The sequence below is a fragment of the Prionailurus viverrinus genome, chromosome A3 (assembly GCF_022837055.1).
Source record: "Prionailurus viverrinus isolate Anna chromosome A3, UM_Priviv_1.0, whole genome shotgun sequence".
In the NCBI taxonomy this organism is placed as follows: domain Eukaryota; kingdom Metazoa; phylum Chordata; class Mammalia; order Carnivora; family Felidae; genus Prionailurus; species Prionailurus viverrinus.
The window spans coordinates 87,473,896-87,500,085 of record NC_062563.1 but is presented as its reverse complement, the minus strand read 5'-3'; the positions used below and the strand labels follow the sequence as shown (position 1 = coordinate 87,500,085).

The 26,190-nt window shown below is 48.2% G+C and overlaps 1 protein-coding gene and 1 long non-coding RNA gene across 14 annotated transcripts in view; both read left to right on the top strand.

Annotated features, from left to right (window-relative positions):
* LOC125162307 (uncharacterized) overlaps positions 1-26,190 on the top strand; it is a 128,867-nt gene that overhangs the window by 87,800 nt on the left and 14,877 nt on the right. For 4 of the 13 annotated variants that reach the window (XR_007150972.1, XR_007150970.1, XR_007150973.1 and 1 more), the window contains exons 6-7: positions 10,534-10,691; positions 16,820-17,974. This is a non-coding gene — a long non-coding RNA (uncharacterized LOC125162307). Of the gene's footprint in view, positions 1-10,533; positions 10,692-14,468; positions 14,533-16,819; positions 17,978-26,190 lie in introns of those variants that run through there. The other 9 variants (XR_007150976.1, XR_007150979.1, XR_007150963.1 and 6 more) reach the window with 7 other exon arrangements.
* Positions 18,267-23,489, top strand: ASPRV1 (aspartic peptidase retroviral like 1). The gene has a single exon (XM_047853185.1). It carries the CDS (start codon positions 21,753-21,755, stop codon positions 22,785-22,787), a length of 1,035 nt encoding a protein of 344 aa, XP_047709141.1. The 5' UTR covers positions 18,267-21,752; the 3' UTR covers positions 22,788-23,489.

Below are 26,190 nucleotides of genomic sequence, written 5' to 3'. Positions count from 1 at the left end.
AAGATTTGAGATAAAATCCTAGAAATTGAAATTTCCGGGTAAAAGAATCTATAAAAATTTTAGAAATAAACCTTTTGTTTTGAAATAATTTTAGATTTATGGAAAAGTTGCAAAGATAGTACAGAGTTCCTACATACCCTTCACACAGCTTCCTCTAATGCTAATATCTTATCTAACCGGACAGAGTATGTTCATCAAAACTAATAAGTTAACATTGGTACATTACTATTAACTAAGCTTCAGTGGGGGAGGGGCAGAGAGAAGGGAGGGAGAATCCCAAGCAGGCTCCTTGCTGTCAGTGCAGAGCCTGACCTCACAAACCATGAGATCATGACATGAGCCGAAACCCAGAATCAGATGCTTAACCGACTGAGCCACCCAGGTGCCCCCTGAGTTTGACTTTTATTAGTTTTCTTACTGATGTCCTTTATCCATTCCAGGATCCAGTCTGGGATACCATGTTGTATTTGAGCATGTGAATACTTTCAAGGCTTTTGATGTTTGTGTAGGAAGGTTGTATCAATTTATATTCCCACCAGTAGTATAAGGGAAGGACTTTGCCAAGCTAATAGGTATTACAGCAGCAATAATAGTGTGAATTTAGTGGGCATTTCTTTTTTTCTTTTTTTAAGTATATGAATATTTTATTAGATCATATATGCAGGAAGTTAAAAAACTTCATAAATGATAAATGTAATGTAAATGCTATGATGCCAGCTATAGAAACAAGCATACAGTTTTAGAAACAATGTTTTGTCACTCTTTTTATTTTTTTTAATTTTTAATGAATTTATTCATTTTTAAAGATTTATTTTCTTGAGTAAGCCCCCAAGTGGGGCTCAAACTCATGACCCCAAGATCAAGAGTCACATGCTCTACCCACTGAGCCAGCCAGGTGCCCCTGTCACTTTTCAAGTACTGTTTTTTTCTGGGACACCTGGGTGGCTCAGTTGGTTAAGCATCTGACTTTAGCTCAGGTCATGATCTCCCCATTTATGGGTTTGAGCCCTGTGTCAGGCTTTGTGCTGCCTGCTTCAGATACTGTGTCTCCCTCTCTCTCTGCCCCCGCCACTTGTGCGCACACTCTCTCTCTCAAAAAATGAATAAACATTTTTTAAAAATTTTAAATATTGTTCTTTCTGGATTTTTTCTTTCTTTTTTTAATTAAAAATTTTTTTCAGGGTGCTTAGGTGGCTCAGTCGGTTAAGTGTGCAACTTCAGCTCGGGTCATGATCTCACAGTTTGTGAGTTCTAGCCCCGCATCAGGCTATGTGCTGACAACTCAGAGCCTGAAGCCTGCTTTGGATTCTGTGTCTCCCTCTCCCTCTGCCCTCCCTTGCTCGTGATCTGTCTCTCTCTCTCAAAAATAAACATTAAAAAAAAATGAAAAAAAAATTTTTTTAATTTTAATTTCAGTATAGTTAACATACAGTGTTATATTAGTTTCAGGTGTACAATACAGTGATTCAACAATTTCATATGTTAGTCAGTGCTCATCAAGATAATTGTACTCTTAATCCCCTTTACCTATTTCACCCATCCCCTCCCACGCCTCTCCTCTGGTAACCATTAGCTTGTTCTCTAGAGTTAAGAGTCTGGTTTTTGGTTTGTCTTTTTTTCTTTGGTCATTTGTTTCTTTGTTTGTTGAGAGAGAGAGAGAGAAAGAGAGCACACATGTGGGGGAGGAGCAGAGGGAAGAGCAGAGGGAAACATAGAGAATCTCAAGTAGGCTTCATGCCCAGCACAGATGGACGCAGGTTTGCTCTCATAACTGTGAGATCATGACCTGAGCTGAAATGAAGAGTTGACACTCAAGCAGCTGAGCCACGCAGGTGCCCCTGTTCATTTGTTTCTTAAATTCCACGTATGAGTGAAATCTTGTGGTATTTATTTTTCTCTGACTGATTTATTTCACTTAGAATTATACCCTCTAGATTTATCCACATTATGGAAAATGGCAAGATATCATTCTTTTTTATGGATGAATAATATTACACTTCTTTATCCATTCTTTATCCATTCATCTTCTTTATCCATTCATCTGTCCATGGACACTTGGGCCACTTCCATAATTTGGCTGTTGTAAATAATGCTGCTTATAAACAGCATGTATCCCTTTGAATTAGTGTTTTTCAGGTAAATACCCAGTGTGTAATTAGTGGATCATAGGGCAGTTCTATTTTTAACTTTTTGAGGAACCTCCATACTGTTCTCCACAGTGGCTGTACCAGTTTGCATTCTACCAACAGTGCATGAGAGTTCCTTTTTCTTTACATCCTCACCAACACTTGTTATTTTTTGTGTTTTTCATTTTATTTTTTATTTATTTATTTTTTTTAAAATTTTTTTTTCAAAGTTTATTTATTTTTTGGGACAGAGAGAGACAGAGCATGAACGGGGGAGGGGCAGAGAGAGAGGGAGACACAGAATCGGAAACAGGCTCCAGGCTCTGAGCCATCAGCCCAGAGCCTGACGCGGGGCTCGAACTCGCAGACCGCGAGATCGTGACCTGGCTGAAGTCGGACGCTTAACCGACTGCGCCACCCAGGCGCCCCTGTGTTTTTCATTTTAGCCATTCTGACAAGTGTGAGGGGATATCTCACTGTGGTTTTGATTTGTATTTGCCTGATGCTGAGTGATACCGAGCATCTTTTCGTGTGTCTGTTGGCCATCTGGATGTCTTATTTGGCAAAGTGTCTTTTCATGTCTTCTGCCCATTTTTTAAGGTAGCATTTTTTAAATGTTTATTTTTGAGAGAGAGAGGGAGTGAGCATGTGTGAGCAGGGTAGGGGCAGAGGGAGAGGGAGACAGAGGATCCAAAGCAGGCTCTGTGCTCTTTGCACAGAGCTTGATGTGAGGCTCGATCTCACAAACCATGAGATCATGACCTGAGCCTAGGTTGGATGCATAACCAAATGAGCCACCCAGGCATCCAGTGAGCATTGTTTTTAATAATTAAAAAAAAAAATTTTTTTTTTAGAGAGTGTGAGCCAGAGAGAGGGGCCAAGGTGGGGGGAGAGAGAGAGAGAGGGAGAGAGAGAGAGAATGAATCCCAAGTAGGCTCCATGCTCATCACAGAGACTGACATAGGGATCAATCCCACAACCCTGGGATCATGACCTGAGCCAAAATCAAGAGTTGGATGCTTAACTGACTGAGCCACCCAGGCATCCAAGTTGAGCATTTTTTAATGGCTAGTGGGTTTATAGACTCTTTTCATCTGTCTGGTAATCACTTATACTTTTTGTTTTTGATTTCCCAATCATTGATAGGGGGTTTTGTCAATGTCTAAGTTTTTAGCTTCAATTCAAGCTGACATACAGCCAATGTCAGGTAAGCATCTAGAAAGTCATCACTGCATGCAAAGTCACCAAGGCAGTGTCACCCAGGAAGGGTTGGACTGCCGGATGTTCCCTGCAGGCCTTGTTTCTCCTGAAGAGGCCTGCCCTGAGCTATGGAACCTGGGTGACAGTGAGGTGTGTTCTCTGAGAGAGCAAGCTCTGCTAGTAACCCGAGGCCAGTTGTGTACAAAGAGCAGTACTGGGTAGGCAGTGACATAAAGAGCTCTGTCCAGTAGTCAGGAGAATGGGGATTTTGTCCTGGTTCTTTTACCACCTATGTGAACTTGAGCAAATCTGGTCCATTTTCTGGGCTCTCTCTTTTTCATCTGGTTAATGGTGAGGATCTCAGGGACTGAATGGACTGTTGTGAAGCACTTTGTAAAGCACTATACGGGTGGGTGATACGGTTATAGGGAATGATGTCATGAAGGGGACTGAGCAGTGCCTTATGTGGATAGTATGAATCTCAATTCACCATCCCAGAAGGACAAGAAATGCTCTTGGGATTGACTCAGTTCTAACCCTGAGCTCCAATTGTATTGATGGGGAGGAAATTCTATTGCTATCATTATAGGCCCCTTCCTGATAAGGGTCACCTCAGAATCTAGGAGGCTCATAGTGCCCAGGAAAGAGGTACTTCTATAGGCTGTGCTCTGTCTCACGGGCCCAGGTAGCCTGGGAGGCTCAGACTCTGCCCTCAGGCCATGCCTGAGGCTTTGTGCCCTGGACCCTACCTCCCCACCTCTGAGGCCCACTGCTTCTTGAAGGTGCAGGGCACTGGTCTGGATTCTCTTCCTACTCCTCAGGGTCCCACTTCCCTCTCTACTTTCATTTTCTCCCTCCCAGGGTGGCCTTCAAGACACTCCTCTGAGTCTGCAAGAAACTCAGGCTCAGGAAAATAGATGCAAAGGAGAAAAGGGCCCAGGGTGACTTCTGTCTAGTTCTGAAACTCAAAAGAGGACATTTCTAAGACTTTCTTGCAATGAGAAGGAAAAGAAAAAAATGCAGTCATCTAAACACAAATTAATGTCTGAAAAAATAATCTGGCCACACTGAGAAGAAATTGGAAGATATGTCCTCTTGTCCAAATACTGTCACAAACCTGTGGTGGGTCCTCAGGCATGCCATACATTGTCTCTGAGGCTATTTCCTCAGCTGTGCAGTGAGGGGATGGGTTCCATAAGCTCTAAAGCAGTCACCCTGCTTTAGAGCTTTCTGGACACTCACCATCCCAGAGTCTTCCTGGGAGGGGGCAAGGTTTTCTTTTATTTTGACATTCTTGACCTTTCCCAGTCCCTATCGTGTGACCTGACCAGGACCCCTTTAGCAGCATTGCTGACGGATTTTCCCTGAGGCCTGTTGTTGGTCTAATCTATGAGGGTTTCTCTTGTGGCTCTGTGTAATCATCACAGTAAATATGAGCTAGCTCTGGGCTTGGCCTGAGTGCTCATTCAGTCCAGATAACTTTCATTTCATGAAAGAGGAAACAGAGGTCAAGTAGCTTTCCCACAGCCACATGGTAGGTGAGGGGCAGAGCTGTCCTTCTGAAGCCAAGCTTTCTAGCCCACTGGCTTATGTCCCCTCAGGGATGCAGAGGGGACCAGAAGGCAAATGTCCTGGGAACACTGTGTGACCATCCTCAGAACTAACCTAGGAAAACCCACCCTGAAACAAACAACTCCCAGGTGCTTGTGTCTCCCTGGATGCTGAAGAGATGGAGAGAGTGTTGGGAGGAACACAAGGACTCTCTCCCTAGGGTTCTCTGGAGATGAGAGCAAGCATTCTGAGGAAGTATTCTGAGTTTGGGGTCGCTACCTGGACTAAGGCCCAGGACCCTGGCTGCATGCCAACCCTGCAAAGGGCTGTCTTCCCTTCTCCAGTGGCTGGGGACAGGCACTAGTTGTGTTCATGCAAAAGTGGTCTGAGAGTACCCTAGCCTGGGCTGGGGTGGGGTTGATGATGTTTGGGTTTACATCCACTCCCTGGGCAGACACATGACACTGTCATCGCCACTCAACGGCAGGGACCCACATTTAGGGCTCATTACCTAGAGACAGGTCCAAGAGGGCCTGGAGTGGTGCAGCTCAGACTGACACAAGCAAGCCTCTGCCTTAGTGGTTCTGTAAAGTTAGTCCCTTCACTGTCCCCACAGAGTTACTCCTACTTCTCTCTTTTTCATGCCATGGGCTAAAAATTGGCTATGGAAAAGGAGAAAATCCCAAGACATTGTGACCTTCCAAAGATGCCTTCTGTGCAACTTCCCTGATGAACTTGTTGGGAAATGGTATCTTAATTCATATTGGGGTTATATTGATGCAAAAATCGTGTTGGACCATTTCTCCTCATTTGTACTTGTTAACCGCTTCCTGGGTGGCGCTGGGCCAGGAACTGTGAATATAGTTGAAATCCAAGACAGAAGATTTAAAGGACACCCGTAATTTTATAGATGGAAATAGGACAACCCAGAGATGCTAAGGAGCTCATTTAAGGTCACACAGCTACTTGGGGCAGTTGTGGGTTTGGAACTTGAGGTTCCTGCCTTTCAGTCCTGTGCTCTTTCGACAGCGTCTTACACAACTTACAGTATGGTTGGTTGCAGGAGTAGGAACAATGGCTTTGGAACAATTATAGAACTCTAAGGGGAACAGAGATCCCCTTGCTGGTGATTTCCCACCCACTGGCTTGCTGCCAGTGTCTTTATGTTTTTTACTTATATATGTTTGTCTGGGGGTGTAATTTTCTTTTGAGAGACTGGGAAATCCCATAACTTAAAAAAATGATTTGTTGAAATTGAATTCCCAGATTTTTGCCCAGTTTGTGCTTTTTCAGAGAGAGAGAGAGAGAGAGAGAGAGAGAGAGAGAGAGTGTGTGTGTGTGTGTGTGTGTTTTATGGGAGGTATTCTAGACTTCCTGTCCTCAGACAGTTTCACATAGGTTGATCTGGGTTAGGGCTCTCCATGTATGCTTTGCACAGGGCACAGTGACAAAGAGGAAAGTGGGAATGAAGTATGGGGAAGAGGTAACTTGTGCCCATGTGGGAAGGAGATGTCATGCCATCTTACTGACTGTGACATTCTGAACCTGGAGGGAGAAGGGGGTCTGCATGACTGCCCCTTTCTTAACCCAGAAGTATACAGGTTTTGATGGCTTCCTGACTCAGTGTCAATATCAGTCATTCATTCACTCAAATAATTCTGGAGAACATTCAATACATAATGGTCTAAAATCACCTCTGGGCAAAGGCCCTGTATCAGGTTCCAGGAAGGATGTGTTCTATATCCAGGGATAGGTCTTGTTTGGTCTCTGCTCTATGGAAGAGAATCAGTCTCCTTCAGGTCCCATGGCCTTCATGAGGGCTCCCACCTCCACCTCATTGGCTCTGGGGTTGAGTCCTGACTGGTTCTGCCTTCTGGGGTTGGGATGAGGGTGAAGACTGCTCATCTACACTGCTACATCACCAAGATCAGATTGGAGAGAGGGAGGTACTGTGGGGCTGAGTCTGGCTTTTAAGGACAGCCGCTACTGTAGCTCCTCTGAGAAGCTAGGGGGTGGAGAAGCAGGGGTGGGAGGATCATGGGTTTCCATCCCTCCTTGACTTACACCTGACTTTTTGTCAGAGAAGATGAAAACCAGGCCCACTACCCAAAAGTGAACACAGATTTGGATCTCATGAGAGATCAGAATAGAGTCTCAAAACAGAAATCTGGGGAACTTGGTGCAGGAATGGGGCAGGCCTGAGGTGGGCAGTCCTGGGTCAGAGCCTCCCTGGGCCGCAGAGTGGGGAGAAACAGGGCTGGGTGGGACAGAACCTCGGTTATTTTGGAGCTATGAGTCGGACAGGTTTTATCTGGCCTGTTTTGACCCTCCATGAGGCAACAGCTGGGGACCAGAGGAGAGATGGAGAGCAGCAAGCATGCTGTTCTTCTTTTGGTCCATTTAGCAACTTCCTCTACTTTCTGAGCAAAAACAGGTATAACCCTTTGTGTCCTGAGGTGTGCAGTCTCCAACATATATGCCTGTGGCCCTAAGAACATCTGGAAATTCTAATAGAAAACAAGTTCGCTGACCATGGGGAAAAGGTTAGGGGTACATTATATATGCAGCCTTGGCCGGGCTCTTACATTCATCTGACTGTTCATTCAGCAAATAATTTTTGGGCATTTGCTTTGTGTGATGCACAGTGAAGGACAAGGCCCAAATTTTATTTATGAAGACATGGGCCACAGGGAGAAAACCATGACTTGGCTTCTGTCTCTAAGTGAGTGAAACTGGTAGTAAAGTCTCTTGGCAAATTCAAATGTATCTGCTGCAAACAGATCCTTTTCCTCAAGTAATTCTGGGTGCTTTCCAAACTTACCAATTTCCTAAAGAATGGGGGAGGAGGCTGGGAAGCTCTTCATGGAGAGGAACAGCATGGTCAAAGACCCTCTGTTAAAGGGAGCAAGGCCCCTTTAAAAACCTAAAGGAAGGGGCTACTGGGTGGTTCAGTCAGTTAAGTGTCAGACTCTTGATCTAGGCTCAGGTCAAGATCTCACAGTTTGTGAGATTGAGCTACACTTCAGGGCTGTGCTCTGACAACACGGAGCCTGCTTGGAATCTCTCTCTCTCTCTATCTGCCCCTTCCCCGTTCATGCATGTGCACTTTCTCTCTCTCTCTCTCTCTCTCTCTCCCTCTCAAAATAAATAAACATTTAAAAAAAACTGAGGGAAGGTAGTGTGACAAGAAAGGAAAGGCAAGTTTGCAGGTTGGGCTCTTGATGGGTAAGTGGGATCTCTTTGTGTGCCTCACTCATGATCCCACTTCACCATCCCCCATGTTCACCTAGAACACCCCTTTTCTTCCTCACATCTCAGTCCAGTCATCTTGGCTTCCAAGGAAAACTGCCACCACAGCTGCTCTGAGAACCCAGTGGCCAATTCTCTCACCCAGCGTCTTCTTACCCTGTATCTCTCCCTTATATTTCTCAAATCGATCCTTCTGAAAGGCCTGTAATTCTAGACTGGGAAGACTTCCATTGCTCCCCATTGCCTTTATCACTGTCAGAATCACTATTTATCAAGCTTTCTCCATGTGCCAGTTAAAACTCTTCTAGATCTTGTCTTGCCTTCCTTCATGGTCTTCTCTTGACCCTTGAAGGCTAGCCAAACTGAATCACATATAGTGGCCTGCGTTCTCATGCCTCAGGGCCTTTGCATCATCTTCCTGGAGCACTCTCTCACATTCCTCCCCTAGCTAACTCCTGCCTACAAAGCTCAGATCAAGGGCTACAGCTCCCAGGAGCCTGTGTAAAGGTGTCCCCCTTCTGCTCTTCCCCAGAACCCTCCACAGAGCTCTATCAGGGGGCTGATTGCCTTAGTTGTATTTCTCCTATTAGAGTTTTCCAAGAGCCTGGCTCATTTCTGCATCCTTAGTAACTAGTGTAGAATCTGGCGCATAGTTAGTGATAAATAAAAATTAGTAAGGAAGGAATGCATTAGTGAACAAATGAATGAATTCTGCTTGGAGTAGGGGGTGCTCACAAGGGAGATAATATTTGAGGTGAGTCCAAAAGAATGACTTAAGAATTTGTGAAGCAGGAATTTTAATTTCAAGGACACGGAATGGTATGTGCCAGGCATGGAGGTTTGGGAGAGTGGTATGCATTAAGGGAACTGCAGCTCGTTCTGCAGCTAGGGCAGAAGTTGAGTATGCAGGATATGCCAGAGGTGGATCTGGAGAGATGGGACAAGGGGCAATGACTGTTGGGCTCTGGGAAGCCTGACTTTGCTGAGTACAGAACAGAGCAGGACATAGTGAGTGCTTTTGATGCCATGAGGAAGATGGACAGGAGCGGGCAGTGCCACGCCGTGGGGGACTGGGAAGAAGGTGATGGGGGTGTGAGCAGAGCAGCAAGCCAAGGGACAAAGATCAGGGGCAGACTCCAGTGGGGCTTAGATGGCCATGACCTGCAGTCAGAGGAGGTTTGAGGGCTGTGGGATGGTGATTCCATGGTTTCTGGCTTGAGTTCCTGTGTGGGTGGTGAAGCCCCTCACCAAAATGGCAGCCTGGAGAGGAGCAGATTTGAGAGCAGGAGAATGAGTTCAGTTTTGCTTATAAGACATGAAAAATGTGACTCTTAAAAACTGAGAACAAACTGAGGGTTGATGGCGGGTGGGAGGGAGGGGAGGGTGGGTGATGGGTATTGAGGAGGGCACCTTTTGGGATGAGCACTGGGTGTTGTATGGAAACCAATTTGACAATAAATTTCATATATTGAAAAAAAAAGACATGAAAAATGTACATTGGAAGGGACCATCAGGTTTGGAGAGCTTTGTGAGTTCAAGGCAGAGCTGGAGGGATGGGGTCAGATCCAAGTGTGCTTAGATGATCCTAAGAGCTGAAGTTAAATATTAAGGAATTTTGTGAGACAATTGTTAAATTTGGCTATTTTTAAAAAATTAAATTATATAAAATTACAATTAAGTAAATTATATTAAAAACAGAAACTCATCACTTCTAAGGATTTCAGAGTATTTTGTTTATGCTTTTAAGATGATTTATATCTGTTATATCTATGAATATACTATATGATGTTGTGTTACTGTGTTTTTCTTCCTAACTCTGCATTCAGAGGCATCACGTTGGTAGTTTGAAATCAGCCATGGTAGGAATATTCGCACCATGGAAATTGATAAACACCAAACATCAGGGCTTGATTTATTGTTTTGTTGACTGTCTAGACTTAAAATTATGGAGAAAATGTTAATATGCACATTGAACTTATATACATATTGTGCCTGTAGCTATTACATTGTGAATGGAACAGAGAAATTGAGCAGATGTTCTTCCAGTATTCAAAAAATATTACCTGATTCAGTAAAGAAGTTGCTTATACCATTGACAAAGGAGTGAAGTTACAACATGTATCTTCATTGTTTCACTTTCATTGTTTCAACCAGTAAGTTGGCACAAACAAAAATATCAACCAATATTCATGTTAGAACTATATTCATTTGTCAATTACAATTATAGGTTAGTTATGGACTTAGCAGGTTGGTAAAAATCAGTGAAAGTATTCTGTAAGATTCAATTTACTATATGCGATTTACAGTATAGACTACTGTATATTTTACTACTACTTGTAAATTGCTAAACATTTTATGTCAGTAAAATTTACAATAAACTCATATGTGCCTACATTTTTTCCTCCAGAGGGCCTGTTGTTATATATTTACCAGCACACCACTGGGCAAATTGCCTTAGGCTGAGGAGAGACCAGAGACCAGATTGGACTCTTTGGAAAGATTCCCAGAAGAGGGAGGGACTCATCGATGGAAAGACGCTTCCATCAATGGAGAGAGGAGGGATGGGTAAGTGAGGCTTAGGTACAGGGATTAGGCTGGAGGGGTAGAGAGTTCTGAGAAAGGATGCAGGGGTGAGGAGAATCTGGGGTGGGAGGCAGCTGGGCTTCACTATTTCCTCTGCCAAGTAGTTTGCAAGCTGTGTCCTGAGAGTGAGAGGCAGACAAGTGAGGAACCGAGGCAGGGTGAAGGTTTGGCCCAAGTGATCAGTGAGGGACACAGAGAAGGGACCTGGGAGGATGAGGCTGACTCAGGAAGCCAGGGGATGACCATAGTGGCAGAACTGTAACCATGTGGGTTACAAGGTGGGGGAGTGACCTAGATTTTGGCCATAGGCCAAGCCCTGCAGTGAGGATTGCTATTTTATCTCCCAGGACAATCCTGGAGGAAATCAACTCTGGGAGAGGTTAAGTCCTTTATCCAAGGCCCAGAGCCAGTTAGCGGCTGAGTCAGGATGCAAACTGAGGCAGCTAGGCTCTGTTGACAAGGCAGGAGCTTGCACAGTGGCACATCTCTCCTTGGCAAAGCCCCTTAGACTATGCAAATAGGAATCTCTTCAGGACAGAGATCGGCAGGGTAGGTGTGGCCAGCCACTTGGCAAGGGTTTCAGGGCATCAAAAGTACTGGCAAAGCCTCCTCAGCCTGTGGCCCGTCTGGTGTTTGCCAGCCAGCACATTCTTGCCACCACTCCACAGTGTCTACTGAAAGCTAATGATAATGAATTGGCTTGCATTTTGTAAGTTTCTTCATTACTTTGTTTTCTAATAACTCATTCTTATTGTACTTTTAAAACATAAAGTACATGCAGACTGGGAACTTAGAAAATCAGTCCTTCCCCTTAGAACACTTGAGAAGCACTGTTCTAACCCATCCTTCTAATCACATTGCTCCTCTGCTAGAAACCCTGAGTGATCCCTGCTGGCTGCAGCAGAGGTTTCAGATGGTAGGTGGGGACTGGTTTGTGGAACTTAGTTACATGTGTCATTACCAGCGTTAAAAAAAAAGAAAAAGAAGTCAAGTGAAATAGAAGATATCAGATTATATTACATGTAGTAAATACATTTTTGTTTCATTTAGTTATATATTTCATATATTATAATGCATGTTTGTACTAGCGTATGATGGAAAATGTCTGTCTTTCTATGATCATGGTAAATAAAAATGTTTGAGTGCCACTGGTCTGCAGATAAAGATGACATTGCCAGGCCTGGTATTCCAAGTGTAAGGGGGAGAGTGATTGCTGAGGAAGAGCAGGTAGTGCTTCCTGGGAAACGAGCAAAGGTGAGCTGGGTTTGGAGGACGTCCAGGTTATGGATGAGCAGAGGGAACAGTATTAGCAAAGTCAGAAAGACCATGACTTTCATGCCTAGATTGTGTGTCCAACTCCAAGAGGACCTGGGTCATGCCACTGGGGACTTGCAGATAGCATAAGAGTTGTAGTACCTGTGATAGGAGCTTAGGGGACAGAGCCCATAAGTCTGCCAGGGAAATCAGGGAGACTTCCCAGAGGTGGCAGTGCCTTAGATGAGGAGAGTTGGGGTTTGCCAGAACAACAGGCATGTGGAAAAAGCCTGGTCAAGTGAGGATCTTATAAAGAGGCACAAGAAAGCCCATCATGTTTGGGGAACCATGAGCCACTTGGTATAGGTGGAGCATGAATTAGGGAGGAGGACTTCATGTGCTGTGTTGTAAGTTGAGATTTTATTTATTTTATTTTATTTTTTATTTTTGGGACAGAGAGAGAGCATGAATGGGGGAGGGGCAGAGAGAGAGGAAGACACAGAATTGGAAACAGGCTCCAGGCTCCGAGCCATCAGCCCAGAGCCTGACGCGGGGCTCGAACTCACGGACTGCAAGATCGTGACCTGGCTGAAGTCGGACGCTTAACCGACTGCACCACCCAGGCGCCCCGAGATTTTATTTTGGGATGAGGAGCCATGGGGGAATTTTGAGCAGAAGGATGACATGAGTGTTCCTACATCTCAGGACTCTGGCAGCCTGAGGAGAGTAGATTAATGGAGAGGAGACCTGCAGGACCATTACTGCAATCGTTGGGCATGAAGGAAGGCAGTGGGGGTGCAGGGGGGAGACTCAGGAGGAGCCAGCAGAACTTGGCCACCCGTCCGTGATTGGATTGGGCACTGAGAGAAGGGAGCAGGCAAGGGTGACCCCCACTGTGGCTGACTCAGGAAACTGGCTGGGTGATGGTACCTTTTGCCCAGAAAAAGAACACAGGGGGCCGAGAGGGTCCGAGGGACAAGATAACATGTTCACTGTTGAAAGGGGCACCTGACTGGCTCAGTCAGTAGAGTGTGCGACTCGATCTCAGGGTCATGAGTTCAAGCCCCATGTTGGGTGTAGAGATTACTAAAAAAAAAGAAAAGAAAAGAAAATGGCACCTATAGGTGGGCATGACAATGGACAGCTGGAATAGAGCAGAGAGATTAGGCCAGGGATACAGCCTGGGGAGAGTGCAGAGTGAGGAGAAAGCACTATCAAGGGGGCCTCAGGGAGAAAGGAGCTCATGAGAGACTGAGGGGAGTGGTCTTTGAGGCACAAGATCCAGAAATTTGGGTCCCAGGAGCCAATGGGGCAGAAAAGACTTAGGGGGAAAACCAGTCATGCAAATGCTTCAGAAAACCAAATTCCCTGAAGGAGCCATGGGATGTGGCCATTTGGGAGGCCAGTGATGCACCCTCTGCAAGGGTGCAGAGGTGGGTGGTGGGGCAGGAGCCAGAGGCTTTGGGAGAGAGTGGGGTAACACAGTGTGGCAGGGAGGAAGCAGGGCTGCACCTTTGTGCAAATCAGAAAGGGGTCCCCTGCCTCCAGGCAGATTAACCCCCTCATCCCAGCACGCTGGCCTGGCCAGAGGATGCGGGCTGGGCTTCAGCCCTGTGTTCCCCACCATCAACATGCCAATACCCTGAGTGTAGGCCAGCCTTTCCAGAAATAGGAAAGAAGGAGAGAAGGAGTCATTGACCAAGGAGAGTGCTTGGTCATAGACCAAGACCATGTGAGGGGTTTATTTTTTTAGGATGTGAGACACGGGTGCACGTTGACTTGGATGAGAGAGGGGAACCCGTGACAAGACAGAGAGACCTGCAATAGGCTGGGTGGGCAGGTGGGCAGACAGGCAGGAAGGGGCATGCCTCTGGTGTGCTAGGGGCAAGGCTGGTGTTGTTGCCATGGGGAAAGGGAAGGGACTGAGGAGGAGCAGGGCTGTGTGCTGAGCCCACAGCCTGGGGCCCAGTGTGCAGGCCACTCCTGCTGGCAAGAGTCAGCTGAGAATCTCTGCAGCTGAGCAGGGATCCTGAGACACTCACAGCTGAGACTGCCAGTCCCGGGGGACCAGTGGTTCCGGTGCCCAGGACCGGGTGACATCTAGAATGCAGGCTCTGGGCCGAGAACTGGGCAGACCAGGCTGGAGAGGGTCTTGGCACAGAGCTTTAGTTTACTTAATTTACCTTTTACTGTGGAAAATTTTCAAACACGCCCAAAAGTTGTGGGAAACTCAAACGAACCCTCTTATCATTAGACTTCAGTGATTATAACGGTTGTCAGTATTATTGTATGACCCCCCCTTCTGTAAGTACTTTTTTAAAAACTTAAAAAAAATTGTTTAATAGATTTTTTAGAGAAGTTTTAGGTTCACAGCAAAATTGAGCAGAAGGTACAGAGAGATTTCCCATATATCCCTGGTTGAAAACTTTATTTGGAAATAATTTTAAGCTTACAGAAATTTCAAGGACAAGTTTCTTTATTTTTAAATAATGTTTTTCTTATTAGAGAATATATTCTCAGGATGTATATAGAGGAAAATTAAGATCATTCATGACCCTACCACCCCAAAGTAAGTATTATCACTCTTCTGGTGTATTTCCTTCCAGTCTTTTTTTTTTTCTGTGATTTTATGTACATATATTTTTAAAAGATAACTGTTTTTTTTTACATTTATTTATTTTTGAGAGAGAGAGTGTGTGTGAATTGGTGAGGGGCAGAGGGAGAGGGAGACACAGAATCTGAAGCAGACTCCCTGCTCCGAGCTGTCAGCACAGAGCCCAGTGTGGGGCTCGAACTCACAAGCCACGAAATCATGACCTCAGCTGAAGTCAGATGCCTAACTGACTGAGCCACCCAGGTGCCCCTTATGTACATATTTTTAATTGGACTTCTTTTACCCAGAAAATAACCCCATTCTTCAAAACCTTCCTGATTGGTGTGTCCATATGAACTGGCTCAGTCCCAGGACCCTCACCCCCGAAGCCCTCCACAGAGACTGCAGAGAGCAACAACTGATCCAAGTTTGTGGTTTGTGGGTGCCCTCATTCCTTGGTTTCAGTGCTAATCCAGGTTTCCTCTTAACATTCCTCTCATTTTTGTTTTTCTTGGGTAATATTGGTTGATTTCTGTGGGATGAGTTGTCCAGTGCTCCTTGAACCACCATCTTGCCTGCCTCCCACACTCATCTCTGGATTTGGGACATCTGTGTCTGAGCCTCTCTCCCCAACTCACTTGAGCACTCTCTGAGGGTAGGGCTCCGCTGATTCATCTCAACGTAAGGCACAGCTGGCCTCAAGAAATATGTATGGAACTGAATCAGCCCATTTATTTGGCATTGCCCACTCCCATCTATGCTGCAGACTCTTGCCTTTTATTAATTTACACCCACCAGCATGGTGTCTAGAATACAATAGGTGCCCAATAAGTGTATGTTACTGCTGCTACCAATAACCTGGGGATTTCTATACATGTTAGGGCTCTGCCGTTTTTCCCTCCTTCCCTTTCCTGCCTCCCCCTACTTCTTCCAGATGGTAAAGAAAAGATACCATTTCAACATGCCAGAGGGAAGGTGCCCCCTGTTTGTCCCCCTGTCTTCTGTAAGTTGGGAGCAGATCTAAGTTGGCAGTGGACTCACAAGAAGCAGTTCCTTGCTCTGAGGCTTTGCATTGTTCACAATACCAATTATCATTAGCAGTAATTAAAACTATTTCAGGATCAGTTCAAAGCTGTCTTTGAGGTATTTTAAGTTGGACCAAAGTCCTCTATGTATCTAGCTCTAAACCAAGTTTCCTGGTGTCATTAGAAGCCCACTTGTATTTGGAGAATACCCAATCTGTATATTTTGATTGCCCGAACATTTCATAAATTTCAGGGGCGGTTGTCACAAGTGGGCCAATGCCCCCAGAGCTGTTTAGACTGTCTTACAAGTCCTACTCTCTCGCTCAATTAAGTGAAGGGGACCATGGAGATGGGAGAAGAGGTAGGGGTCTGCAGAGGGTCTTTCCTTAGAGCCAGGCCCTCTGGCCAGGTGGAACCCCTAGGCCCAGAGTGAGGGTGGCAGAAATCAGAACAGGAAGAGATGAGGGCTTGGTTTAGGGTGGGGACATCAGGACTTGGGAAGAAGGTGGGAACCCAACTGGGAGGGTCAGGCTGTGAGGAGGGGAGCAGGGAGGCCTTGAGAACATCTTAAGTGATACTCATATTTGATTGAAAGATAAAAACAGGGAAAGAACCGCTTTTGGCACGTTGGACTTCTAGGGAGTTAGCCAGCAATTTGTTCTAACTCTTGGTTGGCCTGGCCCCAACCCTGGGCCTGGAGGACTGGCAGTAGCATTGGGGCCTGAGATGGCTGTTCCCTAAACACCTCCACAACTCTTCGGGACCCTCCACGATTGGCACCAGACATCTTGCTGCCTGTTGACAGAGTGGGTTCAACTGGTGGGCTAAGCTGGGTGACTTCCTCTTAGAGGGCTTCTGAACTGGATGGCAAAGGAGGGTGGAGGGCAATTCAAATGGGAAAAAAAGAAGTTCTGGAACAGTGGAGAACTGGGGAAGGGCCCTACAGGCAGAAGTACCGTTTAGTCAGGGCAGTGGGACCAAGAAGGGGGACCAGTCAAGGAAAAACTATCTTTCCTAAGTACCTTTGGCCATGACTGGTGTGAGTGCTGGGTAGTTTCTGCTCCGAACAGTGGTGTTTGTAGTCTGAGGGTTTGTGGTTTGGAAATAGGAACCTGCTGGTGTCTTGGGTTTCCCCATATGCCCTGCTTTGGTCAGAGCCCACCAGACCCTCTTGGTCTCTGATCTGAATCCCTAATTAGATTTTTGTGCAGAATTCACATCTTTGCCCTTCTTTTCAGCTTGAAGACCTGATGCCATGCCCCACTGAAGCAGAATGCCAGCAGCAGCTGTGGCCCCTGCTCCTAGGAGCTGTGCCACCCACCCTACACATGCACACACCCACACCAACCCCAGGGCCCAGGCCTCAGCCTAGGCTGGGGGGGGTTGTGCAGGAGTGGGGCAGGCAGTCGGGGCCCAGCTCATGGTGGTGAGTACCCAGCGAGAGGAAGAAGGGAGGACATCATGTCCTTGGCCTCACACAGTCAGGGGGAGGCAGAGGGCAGGATGACCCACTTTCAGAGTGGCGTGGCTGTGACTGGGACTGCTTCACATGGTCAGTCTGCATATACATGTCAGTCTTAAACTCTTCAAAAGGGGCTGTTAAACATCTGTATCCTGTTTTCATTAGCTTGTAAGCCATGGTGATGGGGACCTGTCTAGTTCTCTGAGCTAACAAGTGTGCCCAGAGGCTAATAAACAGCAGATGCCTCTAATAAATATGATTTTAATACTCAGTGTAAATGTGTGTGCAAATACATCTGTGAAATGAAAGGTGGGAGCTGAATTCTATATGCAAGTTGCACAATTTCTTAGCTGTTTTGAAATAAGAACTGTAGTGTGACTGTGTATGGATGGTATAGGTTTTGGACTACAGAATGTGTGTACAGGGTGCAGGGAGTGTTTTTTTGTGGATAGCCTATATATGTGTGGTGTGAGGTAAGGGGTATGTGTGTGTATGTATATGTTTGTGTCGTGTGTGTGTGTGTGTGTGAGTGTGTGTGTGTATGTAAAAGAAGTCTCCGTCAGATCAGTTGGAGAAAAAAACAGCTACATAGTTTACAAGATCTGGTGCAGAATGAAAGCATAGGGCCCCTTGTTCAAAATTACTGGGAATTTCAAGACAGCTGCAGCAGCACGTCAAACCGAGCTTGGCCTTTCTGAGTGCGGAGCCCCATGTGACTTTATAGGTTGAACGCCCACGATCCCTGGCTGGAGAGTGTGCACCTCCTTTCTCCCCTCAGCCTTCCTTTACTACCTTGGTAAGTCCTTGAATCCCTTTGCTCTTTCCCCATCTAGTTCCTGGGGTGATTTGGGGAGTGTATGGTGCTAGCCAGAGGCAGCCCAGAGAGAAGCTATAGCAGGTGGCCTGCGCATCTCCTGATCCTCCTTGCATTTCAGTCTGGACCTCATCACGGGTACCATCAGGTGTCTCTCTGCTTCTCACTAAAAATAGTCTCCTGGGGGGGCGCCTGGGTGGCGCAGTCGGTTAAGCGTCCGACTTCAGCCAGGTCACGATCTTGCAGTCCGTGAGTTCGAGCCCCGCGTCAGGCTCTGGGCTGATGGCTCAGAGCCTGGAGCCTGTTTCTGATTCTGTGTCTCCCTCTCTCTCTGCCCCTCCCCCATTCATGCTCTGTCTCTCTCTGTCCCAAAAAAAATAAATAAACGTTGAAAAAAAAAATTAAAAAAAAAAAAAAAGTCTCCTGGGGATGTGCACGCCCCCTCCAAGACCCCCCACTGCCCACCAACGGCTTCAGTTCCTGGGAGCCCTGATGGGCCCTCTACTGATCTTGTGCCACATAGCACAACTACCTGTGGGGAAGAGATGGCAAAGGGTATCAGCTTCTGCTGGGGCAGCACTGGGGCAGCAGAGCTCACAGCCCCGAATTCTCAGTGAGGGGGTGTGGAGGGTGGGGACTCCTTAAGTCCTTCCTGTTTATTGCCCTGATTTACCTCCTCTCCAGTTAAGTATGGTGTGCCTGCTTCAGAGCACACTCAGGAGATGCTAATGGATAATAAAGAGGGTGTTCCCGCCCCAATACCTATACTTGTCAATAATTAGCGATGATTTCCTAGGTTCTGGGAGGAGGCAATGGCACCTGGCCTGCCCCAGCTGGTTTAACTCATCATTGTAGCATTAGCATAGCAATTCCAAGGTCCCTGAGTGGGGTATTCCACTCATACCTGGGGGTATTCCAGGTATGGTTTCTCCCAAGGGTTAAGGGAATTTGAGAAGTTACTTCACCATGTTCCTGATCCTAGCCAGAGACCGGTCCCTAAACTCAAGCCCTTCCAGCTCCCCTAGTAACCATGAGACTCCTGTGGTCTTCTGTCCTGGGGATTCCAGATGGGACTGTGTGAACAGAATGCCTGGAGGGCCTCCCTGAGGAAGGCCAATGGCCTTAAGCCAAAGGACCCAGGAGTGTAAAGGTTGTTTGGGCAAGTGTACAGGGCAAGGTAGGCAAGAAAGGGGATTCCGGCCCAAGTGATTGAGCAGGAGTAACGATTTTGATAAAGTTGTTAATCACTGGCCATGGGGTTTGACCTGCCCCAGAGAGAGGGAGTGACAAAGGCCCCCATGCAGGGGTGTGATGACCAGCTGGCTTTCCAGGAAAAAAAAAAAAAAAAAAAAAGCCCTTGTTAAGAATCTTCCAATGTCTGTGGTGTAAATACTCTCACCAAGTCCAATTTCAAGCTGCCACTGGTTTAACAACTGACTTACAGAATTCTTGAATATTTAACAGCCAGCTCTCACTCACTTCCCATTAGCTCACTGTCCCCACCACAGGCCGTCAACAACACAAGCCCCCAGGACCCATCCGCATGCCTCTCTGAGCCCAGACTCCCACTTCCCTGGCTGTATTGCAAAATGTTATGCACGCACTGGACAGTGCATGAGCCCAGGCTTGAGACAGGCCATTTAGCCCTTCATGCTCCTTGTGCTTCAGTCCTGCGGGAAGGCTGGCTGGTCAGCCTTGCGGCTTACCATGATGCTGCTGAGGTGATGGATGTGAAATGACTTTACCAAAGTGAACAGCAAACCTAGTCAAGTGAAGTGCCGCAGCCCAAGGCCCAGGGACTACCTATTTCTAATCTGGAGCAGTGGGGAAGTCTGACTCCATGCCAACCACAATGGTTTGACAAGCCCTAGTTTGGAGCACCTAGCAGTTTGCCATCTGACAAGCCACCCTGCCTCTCCCCTCCCTCAGTCACATGCAGCTGCCTCACACACTCCCACTTCCAGGAGACCAGGTGTGCAGGGTGATGAACACCAGGTAGCCAGGAAGCCACTAGGTTAGTTCCCTGAACCACAGAACAACACAACACCCATCCCAGGGGTTGGGAATCTATCCACAAAAGTCCACTTGTAGAAGGGGCTTCCTGGTATTGTGGCCAGGCCATTTCTCTGGGTGCAGGTTTTTCATTGTGCAATCTTCTCAGAGACCCACCTGTACTTGACTCCTTCCCAGTGACTCCATCTCTCCCTCCTCTGGGCTTCTGGAATGGTACAAGGGCCCCACCTTACTTAGCCAGGCAGCTGTGATGAGAGGTGTTGACCCAGCTGCCTCTCTGCTAGCTCACTGTGTCAGGTGGAAGGAGCTGAGAGAGCAGCAGGGCCATATCTTTCTGTATGGCCAGGGACCCTGGGACTGTCCAGAGGCAGGGTCCTCTGGGAGTCAGCCAGACACTGGGTGATGAATGGTACAGGGAGCCGATGAGAAACAGGCTCTGGGCCAGGAAAAACAGCCCAGAGCTACAGGTGTTCTGCTCTTCCTGCTCCTTTCCTGTCTTAATCCCTCCTGTTTGGTGACAGCACTCAGCCAGGCCTGGAGACCAGCAGGGAACACCTGCTGACCTGAGAGTAAATTTCTATGGGGATGGAGATGGTCACATGTGTCTGGTTTCTGTGAACGTCACACTCCATGTCATTGCAGGAGACAGAGTTATGAATGACCCAGCACACCGCACGGCAACACATGCTTGGCCGGGAGTGGGCACACATGTGAGAGGCAGAGTAGAAGACTCCATGGAGGGGTCATTTGACCCCTTGAACATTTGAATGGGGTCATGAAAGTGCCCCCCCCCCCCCACTTCCATAGCCCCAGTCTCTCTGCACAGACTGGCCCCAACCCTAGGACTCACAGATCTGCCTTCTGGGAATCCCTGGGGTGGCCCAAGGCAGCCTGCCCTCCTCAGCAAGAGATCACACAGCCAACTTCCTCCATCCAAAGCCTTCCAGAACCTCACCACTGGCTTTGCCAACATGGTGGACATTTCCCCTTCTCAGAACATAAGGGAGTGAGATTCTCTGGCTGCTCTTTCCATGAATGAGCAGGTGAGGGGGGAGAAGGAGGGCTGTAGCACTTGGGGAAGGGGCTCTCTTAGAAAGTTCCTGGAAGGTGAGAGGGAACAGGAGGGGAGGAGACAATACTAGTGGCATAGAGGATGGGGTCTGCCCAGAGCTGGAGCCCATCTGGATCCCGGTGTACCCTCCCAGAAGTTCAGGGTTGGCACCAACCCACTTTAGGGCCTTAACAAGGTTGCTCCGGCTGAGGTCTGGTCCCCCGCAAAGTGCTGACTCTGGATCGGATGTGATGAATGAGGGAAAATGACTGTAGCAGTTGAGTTCATGGCAAATGCTTGTGTGTATGTGTCCCCTCATTTAAAAAAAATCTCTGTGCATTGTTGATTCTGGGACTGTCTTCTCTCTGCCTCTCTGGAGAATTTTATGGGATTCCAAGCTTGGTTTAGAATGTAGGAAAAACACCTACCCACCCCGTGCTGTGCACAAAGTAGGAGCCTAGTGAATGCATGTGCCTTTTCTTTAGCCATTCAAAGTGGTCACTTGGGGTTGAGGGAAAAGGGGCTTCCCCAGCCTAGAAGCTGATGGGCCTTTGGTCCCTGCCTCCCCTCCTTCTTCCCTCTCCAGCTGAGGACAGATACCTGGATGTCATAACATACTCCGTGTCCTCATCTGTATATTCTGGGACACAGGCTGGGGAGGGTACCTGAGTAGGTCCCCTCTGACTGAGGATGGACTTTCTTGCACCGTGGGCTGCCCTGTACCAGTCCCAGGATGGATGCAGAAGGGTGAGGCACTGATCCTGCTCGTTGGGCAGGATGCTGGCAGGAGGGCGGGGATGAGCAAGGGCGGGGCTTCCAGAACAAAGGAGAATGGGGAGCCCTGGGGGCCCAGGCCAGGCATCAAAAAGGCTCTGCAGAGTGAGCAGGCTATCGCAGCTGCCTGCCTCTTGTGTCCAGCAGTCAGTCAGCCAGCTTGCGCCGGTCCCTTCTGCCTGCCCCAGACGGGCACCAAACAACACTCTGCTTAGAGAGGCCTTGTTCTCCAGCGTGATTGCGCCGACACTGCTCTGTGGTTTTCTCTACTTGGTGTGGGTTGCTGCTGCAGTTCCAGAGGAGGGCAGAGGGATGGCTGAGAGTGGAGCCAGGAGCCGGGAGGGCCGTCGGGAGCATGCCTTCATCCCGGAGCCCTTTGATGGAGCCAACGTAGCCCCACACCTCTGGCTGCACCGCTTCGAGGCCATCAATGACCTCAACCATTGGGACCATGTCACCAAACTAAGGTTCCTGAAAGAGTCCCTCAGGGGAGATGCCCTGGAGGTCTACAGTGGACTCAGCCCCAAGGACCAGGAAGACTATGGGGCTGTGAAAGAGACCCTCCTGAAGGCCTTCGGGGGGCCCGAGGCCACCCACAGCCACCTGCCTAAGGAGATCGTCTTTGCCAACAGCATGGGTAAGGGCTACTACCTCAAGGGGAAAATTGGCAAAGTGCCCGTGAGGTTCCTGGTGGACTCGGGGGCCCAGGTCTCTGTGGTCCACCCCAACTTGTGGGAGGAGGTCACAGATGGTGACTTGGACACTCTGCGGCCCTTTGAGAATGTGGTAAAAGTGGCCAATGGGGCTGAAATGAAGATCCTGGGCATTTGGGATACAGTGGTGTCCCTGGGCAAGCTGAAGCTGAAGGCAGAGTTCCTAGTGGCCAATGCAAGTGCTGAAGAAGCCATCATTGGTACCGATGTGCTCCAGGACCACAATGCTGTCCTGGACTTCGAGCATCGCACGTGCACCCTGAAGGGGAAGAAGTTCCGGCTCCTGCCTGTTGGAGGGTCCCTGGAAGATGAGTTCGACCTGGAGCTCATAGAGGAGGAGCCCTCCTCAGGGGAGGGGGGACAGCAGCTCTCCTACTGAGAAGCCCCCTTTTCTTTACCCCCCAAACATTGGTTGGAAGACCCACCACAATGGAGGGGAAGGGCAGATATCCTCACTGGGGTCACTGGGTTTTGCCAGCCCTCTGGGTTTTGCCTCCTCTTTGCAGGGGCCTTAAGCTGCCGCTGGTGGGGAGGCTTCTATCTGAAAAGGCACAGGTGAGGGAGAACAGGCTGGCCATCTCAGTGGGAGGGAGAGTCCTCGTGGTGGTCAAGCGGTTATTGCTGCCAAAGATTTAAGGCTGGAAGAAGGTTCCAAGAAGGCTAGAAGTGATTGTCTTGGAGAGAGAACTGGGGCACCCCATCAGATCGATCCCCTGAGTTATGGCTCAGTCACCTTGAGGTGCATGCAGTTTAATTCAGCTGGGCTGGGTCCTGGCTGCAAGATCCTCACAGGCAAGACCCAGTGCTTGCGGATGAGGGTCACAGCTGCTCTGGGATTCTTTCCTGTTGGGTCTTCCCACCTACCTGTATGATGTAGTTTCCTTCTGTCATTGCTTTGAAACCCATCGAGCCTTATGCCAATAATTCATTACTTCAAAAACCAATAAAAATTGACTCATGGAAAAACCACATAATGTGTTGACTGGGGATGAATGGAATGGATGTGAGAGGCTGGGTACAACAGGGAGAAAATGTCAAAGAGAAGGAAGATCTAGTCAGTGAGTGACTAGCCTGGAGATGTAAGAGAATATATACACAGTGACTGTATATATGTTTTGGATTTTCTAAGATAGCCTCAGTTTCAAATATTTTTACTTATTTCTTCCATAATTCCTCTAATTATTTCAAACTCCAATATGTTTGCATCCAAATTGCCTCTTATCCCCAAGAGTGACCCTAAAGTTATTTGTGAGGTGCTGATTGGAGATAGGAAGATTATGGTTATTGTAAACAAGTGGGCAAGTACCTGCCTGGCAAATAGTTCTTTTTTTTTTTTAATTTTTTTTTTTCAACTTTTTTTTTTTTTTTTTTTTTTTTTTGGGACAGAGAGACACAGAGCATGAATGGGGGAGGGACAGAGAGAGAGGGAGACACAGAATCGGAAACAGGCTCCAGGCTCCGAGCCATCAGCCCAGAGCCTGACGCGGGGCTCGAACTCACAGACCGCAAGATCGTGACCTGGCTGAAGTCGGACGCTTAACCGACTGCGCCACCCAGGCGCCCCTGCCTGGCAAATAGTTCTTACAGCCACCGGGGAAACAGAGGCGGCCTTGGAGGCAGAAAGGTGAGGGGACAAGTGTTGACCTGCACGGGGCAGCCCAAGGGAGTCTGGAGGACAGAGAAGCAGGTAGCAGTGGGGGCTCTGGCATCAGGAGGACAGCTCCTTCCTGGAGGGACTTGGGGCCCGAAACGAGAGAGATGGGATGAAGTGGGGAGGACATTCCTAGATCTGGGAATGGGGTGTTCATCTCTTTTAGGGCTCTACCTCATATCTGCTCCCAGGTTTCTGCCTCTCTCTTTGGAACTCAGTAGGGTTGGAAATTTGGAAACACCCAGGCGAAAAGATCTGCAGGGAGACCAAGGGTACAAAGCGTCAAGGGCTGTTGAGGATGAAAGCCATATTCCCTTCATGAGGGTGGGATGAGCCTCTCCTGGAAGTTTCCACCCAGACATCCATCCCCAGGGGAGAGACAAATAGCTAAGCAGGAGCCAGAGGCAGGGATGAGTCTTTTTTTTTTTTTTTTTTTTTTTCTCAGAAGCCCCTGGGGACTTGACCCTGGCCCTCCTGAAGCTGCTCTGAGCCAGGGGTGCTTGCTTCCTTCTCAGAGTCCAGCTGTGATTCTCCTGGAAACTGAGGCCCAGGTGCAGCCCTAATCCTCATGATTACTGCAGCCCATCCCTGCGCAGCCAAGCGTATTAAAAGGAATTGGCTCCAGGCTCAGGGCACGTGAGGCGGTGGGCGGTGCTGGATCAGAAGGAAGTCTTTTTCCGGTAAAGTGAGGCCTGGAGAGGGGGTGCCCTGTGAGAGGCCTGGCTGTGGAGGTGGGAGAACTCCAGAAGGAGGTAGGAGGACTGGGGAAGGGGATGGTCTCCTTGTGCCTCCCAGGTCCCTTTCTCAAGTTTGGTTTTCAGCTCCTAACAAATGTGGCTTCTCTCCTAGGCCAAGCCCTCCCCTCAGGGGACAACCCAGGTGGCACCTCCCTGTGACCTATTTTCCTTCAGGTCCTTCAGATCCGAGGCACATGCGGGGCTGAAGGAGGGAGGGTGAGCCGTGGGAGGGTAGGGAGGTGGACAGGGGATGGGGAGTTGGGTGCCAGGTTGGAACTCCCGGCCAACACCCAGGTTGTCCCTGCTCTGCCCTTCCCCAGGTACAGCAGCTGCTGAGCCCCGTCCTATGTGAACAGGAACAGGGTAACCTGTATCTCAGCTGCAGAGATGCTTGCTCCCCTGTTCTGAGTGAGGGGAGCTGGTCTGAGCCACCAGCTCTCTCCCATGGAGAAAAATGAGCCCCAAGGTGGGTCCAGCCAGAGGGGAAATTGGTGACTTCTGAAGCACAGGCTCCCATGGAGGAAGGAACTAAGCGGTGGCTCTTAACCTGGGATGGGGATTGGGGGCCAGAGACCTGAGACAAATGCTGTGTGTGTGGTTACAAATGCAAATACGTGAAGGTGGAGCCTGAGCTGCAAGACGGTGACATGAGCCTCTGGGAGAAGAGCATCAAGGGGGGAGCCCTGGAGAGCAGCTAGGAAAAGTAGGTTGTGGGCACATCGCAGAGGGCTTTGTGCCTGTGAGGAGTTTGTGCGTAACCTGCACACAAACATTTAAACCGTGGAGGATCAGAAAGACCCTTCCAGCTTCTGAGTGTGTGATGGGAGTACAGCAGCAGCGGCGAGTGTAGCTCTGGAAGCTAGGGTACTATTCAGACTTAGGGTCTGAATTTGAGATGATGGGAAGGAGACAGGGAAGGTTGTAAAGGTTTAATACTGGCTGCACATTAGGATCACCTGGGAGGATCAATTAAAGCTGGTTCTTCAGGGTCCTACCAGGCAGCCAGGCTGCAGAATTTGTGGTCTACATCCCACCTGTCTATGCCCCCTTGTGACCCAAAGGGTGACACCCGGGCCAGCAGAAAAGCAGCATCAGTGGCCCCCGGACCATGTTAGAAATGCAGAATCTCTACCCGTCCCCCCAGAGCTGCACCTGAGTCTCCACTGAACAAGCTTGCCAGGTGATTCTCATGCACAGGAATGTTTGAAAAGCTCTGGCCAAGAACAATCTAGTTAAGGGGCAACTCATGGCTCCTGCAAGGTACCCACTTCTCAAATAATGACCACCACATCCTAAATGGCTACTGATTCCCCACACTACGCTACATAATTCCTCATGCCTTATCCAGCAAACATTTATTCTACTTTTAAACTTTGGTTTTGAAATAATTTCAG

Excerpts from the sequence above, each read along its gene's own strand:
- ASPRV1 (XM_047853185.1), top strand. The coding sequence starts at position 21,753 with ATGGGGAGCCCTGGGGGCCCAGGCCAGGCATCAAAAAGGCTCTGCAGA.